Source organism: Cucumis sativus, chromosome 5, assembly GCF_000004075.3.
Source record: "Cucumis sativus cultivar 9930 chromosome 5, Cucumber_9930_V3, whole genome shotgun sequence".
Lineage (NCBI taxonomy): Eukaryota > Viridiplantae > Streptophyta > Magnoliopsida > Cucurbitales > Cucurbitaceae > Cucumis > Cucumis sativus.
Window position 1 is genome coordinate 28084402 of NC_026659.2, and position 8303 is coordinate 28092704.

Consider the following 8303-nt stretch of genomic DNA (forward strand, 5'->3'; position numbering starts at 1 on the left):
TTAAATAAAAAACTATTTAAAACATTTACAAATATTAAAATTTATATGTTTATTAGTATTTTTGTTAATTAATTTTGAAATTTTAGTCTGTTTTGTAAATATGGTTTATTTTGCTATTTTGAAAACAATCCATTTGAATGTTGTTTTGTTTAAATTATTAGAATTGTATTATTGGATAAATAGACATTTTAAAAAATAGCAAAATATTAAAACTATTTATACAAAATTCCTCAAACTTTTCATATATTTAAGTTTTTCTTTAAAATTATATTTCATAAATAGTTTTTTTTTATCCATAACAAATTTTCATGATAAATGGTAAAGCATATTAAATATGTAAATAGTTCAACTCAGTTAATTGTAATTTGGTCCATATCATACTAAAAAAGTTATATGTATGTTATTTTAAAAGAGTTCATATCATACAGTTTCTTAAATTTTAGGTACCAAACTTATAAGATACAAAAATCAAAGTTTAAAAATAGAAAGTAAATATTTTGGCATTCTATTTCTAGAAAAAAAAACTCCTTATAATAATTACTAGTAAAAAAAAAAGTTGGTTGATTTTCATTTTTTTTTTAATCTCAACCTTTCATGTTAAAACTTTATATAAAGATTTTTTTTTAAATGACAAATTTAACAGTAAGATTTTATATTATATCAATTTGATAAATATTGATAGACATTAATATGATAATAAATATGGATAGATATTCATATGTTTTTATCTGACAATAATAGAAGTTTATTTAGTTTATCTCGTTAATAAAATCTAAAATGTTTGTCTATGATGAATATTTTAGTTTATTTTTGTATTTTAAAAAATATCCCTCCAAAAAACGTAATTTTTTTCCACTAAAAGTTATTAAAATTTAATAACAAGAGTTGGTGAATTGCTACATTGTTATTTCATTTATATGTCATTTACATCCCATTGTAATTTACAGATTTTTTTTTTCAAATGGTATGGGTAAGTAATCAGTGCGGTTTAGTGTAAGGATTAGTTATATTCAAATTATAGCAAACTATCTTAATTTGAAACTTAACGGCGTCAACGACAAGCAACGGCTACATTTTTAGGTTTATTTACTTCATTCAACTCTCAAAACAATCTCCGTCGCCAATTTCTCTCTAGAATTTTCTTCTTCCGCCTCCGTGCACAGCGTCGAATCTCCAAACCCTAATTTATAAATGCAATTCCGATCCACAAATTCTTATGCTACCTCGATCTCCTCTTTGGGAGCTTCTATTCCCTAATCTTTGATGTCTTGCTTCGTCTGCGGTTGAGGATCTCGGAGGACCGGAGTCACGGGAGGTCGCTGATTTGGATGAAGCCATGAGTCGATTGATGCTCCCTTTTTCATCTCCTAAGAAGAATTCCAAATCCTTGGATGTGGCTGATGCTGCTCCTGCCTATCATTTTTCATCCGCTTGATTTCCTTCCCTTTCTGGTTCAGCTTATTCTGCTCTCGATAGGGTTTCCGAGGATGCTATCAATCAGGTTGATCAGTTCCTTCGTGAGGCTTTGCATAACCCTCGGAGCGTCTATCAAGTAAGTTGTTTATTTAGCTTTCCTTTATTGTAGATGGTCAATGGTGTGATTGGTTTCAGGAGTTGTCTAATGTCATGTTCTGTAGAGGGAGGAGATAGTTAAAAGTTGCTAGCTACGGCCTTCTCGAAGGTGGGCTGGAAGTGGCTGGTTGCTTCCCGGATTTGTATAGGCAGTTTAAATCAAATGGTATTAGAAATTTAGAAGTATTATTGCCAAAAACTACATGGTGGATTTCATGAAGATGTGATATATGTTTGGAACAGTATCGTGAAACTATGTGACATGATGTGCTTTTAGGTAATCCAAGACAAAGGTTGGATGGTTGTAAGACAATCTTGGGAAGATGTGTGGACTAGTGGAGGGTTTTTGGTTAACCGTTTTTCTAGTCGGTACAGGGTGGTGGATTCGAAGAATTAATTGCTGAAGGAGTTGTAGGACTTAAAAGCTGGGTTGCAAAATGAATGCAAGACGAAATTTAGAAGATGGAGAAGAAAGGGAGATTTTGTTGCTATTGGATGTTCTGAATACTTAGAGCTAAATGATGAAAATAAAATAATTTACGAGCTAAACTTTTGCTGTGATTGGCGATGAATTCCGTCATGGGGGAAGGCATGCAGTCTCTGATTATCATCCCCTTGGCCCTTAGGCTTTTTAAATGAGGCTTTTTCCGTCTTAATAATATTTCTTGTTTCTCATCAAGAAGATAAATGGAGTTATCTTTTCAGCCTACCAAGCAAAATTGTTTCTAAAAAAAAAACTATCACTATCTAAAAGCATTAGGAATTAAATTTACTGTAGTCAAGAAGATGCTCAGTAACTGGAAAGCATTTTTTACCTGTTTTGACACTGAAGCTTCGTTAAACCAAAAGAAAAAGGAGACAACCTATTGGTAGAAAGGTCTTTACAATGATGTATTGATGCCTACAAAATTATTTTTTTTGTCTAACATGGTTCTGACTAGTACCATAACTTCAAGTGCTTAATTATTATCATGCACTTATTATATTGTTGAAAACATGGTGTTAATTATCTATTCCCTTCAACTGATATTTATTTATCATTGCTTTAGTTTTGCGCATGGAGCAAGATGTTGAAAAGTTTATTCATGATCCTGCTTGACAGCAGCTGCCTACTTCATATTTACGGTTAGCTGCGCATCAGATTGTCCAACATTACTCGCTGCAATCCATGGTTCTATTGGATAATAGTTTACCTGATGGGTCTGGTTCCAAAATTATCGTTTGCGATACTTCTGAATGTCGTCTTCCAGCTATCCGCCTTGCAGATATTCCTGTAAATCTACCAGCAGAGGAATATAGTAGCATAAAGGTTGCTATTAAACAGAGGCCACAGAAGTGGTCCCAACTAGCAAGAGATGCAAGTGCAAATTCATCAAAAACGAGGGATTCCAAAAGTGTGGAAGAGAGGAAAGAGGAGTATAATAAAGCTCGTGCTCAAATATTTAACTCCAGCAGCAATTCAGGCTGTCATGCAAGTGAGAAAGTAGATGCTGATCCTAGACCACAGGATAGTTATCGTGGTTGTTTGAGTGCTGCAAAGGTTGAGGAGAAGATGATTCTTGGAGTTCCTGATATAAATTTTAGTAGGGGTTTGATTGACTGTTCCACGAGTAGCAGTAGAATAAATAGAAGGTAGGACTGACCAAGGAGCTGCCTAGTAGGGCAGTACAAACCAAATAGTAGGGTAGCCATTCTTAGAGATCGTGAGAATTGGCAGCAAGGACCCTGATTATGACAGGAGTTATGATAGGTATGAAATGCAATCCTTTATTCTCTTGGTTTGATCTCAATGTGTGTGTATATACATATATATTTGCAAAATCTCTTCGTTTAAAAGGTCTATCCAAAAACATGTTCTAAAAGTTTTCTCGCTTCAAACTCTGTTTACGAACTCTTTCCAAAACACTTCTTGGACGTTTCTTTTTGTTTTTGTTTTTTTTTTTTCTTTGAAAAATAAGATATTTTACAAAACTTTTGAAAAACTGCATGAGCAAGGATGTTGGCCACACACAGGGCAATGAGCAGCAAGGCAACATGCACCATGGTGCGCGGAAGATGTTGTCTTGGTGCCATCTTTGCACATGCGGAAGCGAACTTTCAAATGGCATTTACAAAACATTGTGGAAAACACTTTTTTTTCTTCCTATTTTCTTCTAGAAAGTCTTTCCAGAACATATGTATATATATGTGTGTGTATATACATATATATTTGCAAAATCTCTCCGTTTAAAAAGGTCTATACAAGAACATGTTCTAAAAGTTTTCTCGCTTCAAATTCTGTTTACGAACTCTTTCCAAAACACTTCTTGGACGTTTCTTTTTTTTTTTTGTTTTTGTTTTTTCTTTGAAAAATAAGATATTTTACAAAACTTTTGAAAAACTGCATGAGCAAGGATGTTGGCCACACACAGGGCAATGAGCAGCAAGGCAACATGCACCATGGTGCGCGGAAGATGTTGTCTTGGTGCCATCTTTGCACATGCGGAAGCGAACTTTCAAATGGCATTTACAAAACATTGTGGAAAACACTTTTTTTTCTTCCTATTTTCTTCTAGAAAGTCTTTCCAGAACATATGTATATATATGTGTGTGTATATACATATATATTTGCAAAATCTCTCGTTTAAAAGGTCTATACAAGAACATGTTCTAAAAGTTTTCTCGCTTCAAATTCTGTTTACGAACTCTTTCCAAAACACTTCTTGGACGTTTCTTTTTGTTTTTGTTTTTGTTTTTTTTTTTGAAAAATAAGATATTTTACAAAACTTTTGAAAAACTGCATGAGCAAGGATGTTGGCCACACACAGGGCAATGAGCAGCAAGGCAACATGCACCATGGTGCGCGGAAGATGTTGTCTTGGTGCCATCTTTGCACATGCGGAAGCGAACTTTCAAATGGCATTTACAAAACATTGTGGAAAACACTTTTTTTTTCTTCCTATTTTTCTTCTAGAAAGTCTTTCCAGAACATATGTATATATAATGTGTGTGTATATACATATATATTTGCAAAATCTCTCGTTTAAAAGGTCTATACAAGAACATGTTCTAAAAGTTTTCTCGCTTCAAATTCTGTTTACGAACTCTTTCCAAAACACTTCTTGGACGTTTCTTTTTGTTTTTGTTTTTGTTTTTTTCTTTGAAAAATAAGATATTTTACAAAACTTTTGAAAAACTGCATGAGCAAGGATGTTGGCCACACACAGGGCAATGAGCAGCAAGGCAACATGCACCATGGTGCGCGGAAGATGTTGTCTTGGTGCCATCTTTGCACATGCGGAAGCGAACTTTCAAATGGCATTTACAAAACATTGTGGAAAACACTTTTTTTTCTTCCTATTTTCTTCTAGAAAGTCTTTCCAGAACATATGTATATATATGTGTGTGTATATACATATATATTTGCAAAATCTCTCGTTTAAAAGGTCTATACAAGAACATGTTCTAAAAGTTTTCTCGCTTCAAATTCTGTTTACGAACTCTTTCCAAAACACTTCTTGGACGTTTCTTTTTGTTTTTGTTTTTGTTTTTTTCTTTGAAAAATAAGATATTTTACAAAACTTTTGAAAAAACTGCATGAGCAAGGATGTTGGCCACACACAGGGCAATGAGCAGCAAGGCAACATGCACCATGGTGGCGCGGAAGATGTTGTCTTGGTGCCATCTTTGCACATGCGGAAGCGAACTTTCAAATGGCATTTACAAAACATTGTGGAAAACACTTTTTTTTCTTCCTATTTTCTTCTAGAAAGTCTTTCCAGAACATATGTATATATATGTGTGTGTATATACATATATATTTGCAAAATCTCTCGTTTAAAAGGTCTATACAAGAACATGTTCTAAAAGTTTTCTCGCTTCAAATTCTGTTTACGAACTCTTTCCAAAACACTTCTTGGACGTTTCTTTTTGTTTTTGTTTTTGTTTTTTTCTTTGAAAAATAAGATATTTTACAAAACTTTTGAAAAACTGCATGAGCAAGGATGTTGGCCACACACAGGGCAATGAGCAGCAAGGCAACATGCACCATGGTGCGCGGAAGATGTTGTCTTGGTGCCATCTTTGCACATGCGGAAGCGAACTTTCAAATGGCATTTACAAAACATTGTGGAAAACACTTTTTTTTCTTCCTATTTTCTTCTAGAAAGTCTTTCCAGAACATATGTATATATATGTGTGTGTATATACATATATATTTGCAAAATCTCTCGTTTAAAAGGTCTATACAAGAACATGTTCTAAAAGTTTTCTCGCTTCAAATTCTGTTTACGAACTCTTTCCAAAACACTTCTTGGACGTTTCTTTTTGTTTTTGTTTTTGTTTTTTTCTTTGAAAAATAAGATATTTTACAAAACTTTTGAAAAACTGCATGAGCAAGGATGTTGGCCACACACACAGGGCAATGAGCAGCAAGGCAACATGCACCATGGTGCGCGGAAGATGTTGTCTTGGTGCCATCTTTGCACATGCGGAAGCGAACTTTCAAATGGCATTTACAAAACATTGTGGAAAACACTTTTTTTTCTTCCTATTTTCTTCTAGAAAGTCTTTCCAGAACATATGTATATATATGTGTGTGTATATACATATATATTTGCAAAATCTCTCGTTTAAAAGGTCTATACAAGAACATGTTCTAAAAGTTTTCTCGCTTCAAATTCTGTTTACGAACTCTTTCCAAAACACTTCTTGGACGTTTCTTTTTGTTTTTGTTTTTGTTTTTTTCTTTGAAAAATAAGATATTTTACAAAACTTTTGAAAAACTGCATGAGCAAGGATGTTGGCCACACACAGGGCAATGAGCAGCAAGGCAACATGCACCATGGTGCGCGGAAGATGTTGTCTTGGTGCCATCTTTGCACATGCGGAAGCGAACTTTCAAATGGCATTTACAAAACATTGTGGAAAACACTTTTTTTTCTTCCTATTTTCTTCTAGAAAGTCTTTCCAGAACATATGTATATATATGTGTGTGTATATACATATATATTTGCAAAATCTCTCGTTTAAAAGGTCTATACAAGAACATGTTCTAAAAGTTTTCTCGCTTCAAATTCTGTTTACGAACTCTTTCCAAAACACTTCTTGGACGTTTCTTTTTGTTTTTGTTTTTGTTTTTTTCTTTGAAAAATAAGATATTTTACAAAACTTTTGAAAAACTGCATGAGCAAGGATGTTGGCCACACACAGGGCAATGAGCAGCAAGGCAACATGCACCATGGTGCGCGGAAGATGTTGTCTTGGTGCCATCTTTGCACATGCGGAAGCGAACTTTCAAATGGCATTTACAAAACATTGTGGAAAACACTTTTTTTTCTTCCTATTTTCTTCTAGAAAGTCTTTCCAGAACATATGTATATATATGTGTGTGTATATACATATATTTGCAAAATCTCTCGTTTAAACAGTCTATCTAAAATTATTTTCTAAAGGTTTTATCGCTTTAAATTCTATTTACGAACTCTTTCCAACATATTTCTTGAATTGTTGTCTTCCTTTGCGGTTTTGTTTTGTTTTCCTCAAAAAGATGATATTTCACATAACTTTCGATAAACTGCACGAGCAAGGGTATTGGCCACACAGGGCAAATTTTATTTTAAAAGGCCTATCCATTAACAGTTTCTAAAAGTTTTCTCACTTCAAATTTTGTTTTTAAAATCGTTTCAGAATCTTTTCTTGAAGTTTCGTCTTCAACTTTTTTTATAAAGAAAAAAAAAACATTTCATTCAACTTTCAATATACTCGGCGAGCAAGACAGCATACAGTCGATGTGTGGAAGACACAGCCTTGGTGCCACTATGGCACAGGCAGTCAAACAAACTTACATAATATTGTCTTACCTTTTTTCTCTTCTTTTTTTTTCTCTAAAAAACTCTTTCCAAAACACATTTTCAATTTAGAAAAAACACATTCTCTCCAATGTAGATTTTGCAAAATAAATTCTGTGTATAAATATTACTTGAGAGTGAATTTTCACTTTTGTGTTTTTTCTATATCTTACATTTATCTCTTCATGATTATTGGATATGTGCTGTAACTTTTCTCGTATGTTTCCATATAAATTACAAATGTTGTATAACATTTATCAATGTAGAAAAAATCTTAGGTGATTAAAGGAAAGTTGATTGTCCAGAAATTACTTTTTCCTATTTCATCATCAACCGACCTCAAGGCCTCCTATGGTTGTTCTATTTTTCATTTTTATTTTCTTGAAATTAAGTCTATAAACGCTCATTCTACCTTTAGTTATACGTTCTAAAATTATATTATATTTTAGTTTGACTTCTTGTATATTATTATTTTGGTACATTTCTACCATTTCTACATTTTATTTGCACATAATTATATGTTCTTTTTATAATGATAGATAACTTCTTTGTTACAATGTCCAGTTATTTGACAATCATTCATTTCTAGTTCTGATTAATTTTTCTTTGTTATCACGGGGCACTTTACAGGTATTTTTATTTTACTTCTTTTGATGGATTTATTTTTCTTTAGTTTTTCTTCCAACATTTTCTCTCTCATCTTTTTCTACTTTTCTTAAGTATATTATTAAATTTTATATCTCTGGAGTCTTGGTAGAAGTTATTTATTTTTGCGGTAGGGGTGATTTCTCTTTTTTGCCCATTCTGTTTTCTTGGTTCTCTTTCTTTTTTTATACAATGGTAACTGAAACATTCAAAGCCTTGCTTTCGGCTTCCCTAGCTAGCCACAGTGATGTATTATAT

General features: G+C 33.0%; 1 protein-coding gene across 1 annotated transcript; it reads left to right on the plus strand.

The window, feature by feature from the left end:
* Window positions 1-1094: 1094 nt before the first annotated feature.
* On the plus strand, window positions 1095-3232 carry LOC116404096. The gene is made up of 2 exons (XM_031886310.1): window positions 1095-1552; window positions 2622-3232. Exon 2 carries the CDS (start codon window positions 2741-2743, stop codon window positions 3206-3208), a length of 468 nt encoding a protein of 155 aa, XP_031742170.1. The 5' UTR covers window positions 1095-1552; window positions 2622-2740; the 3' UTR covers window positions 3209-3232.
* The last annotated feature ends 5071 nt before the right edge of the window (window positions 3233-8303 follow it).

Excerpts from the sequence above, each read along its gene's own strand:
- LOC116404096 (XM_031886310.1), top strand. The coding sequence starts at position 2,741 with ATGGTTCTATTGGATAATAGTTTACCTGATGGGTCTGGTTCCAAAATT.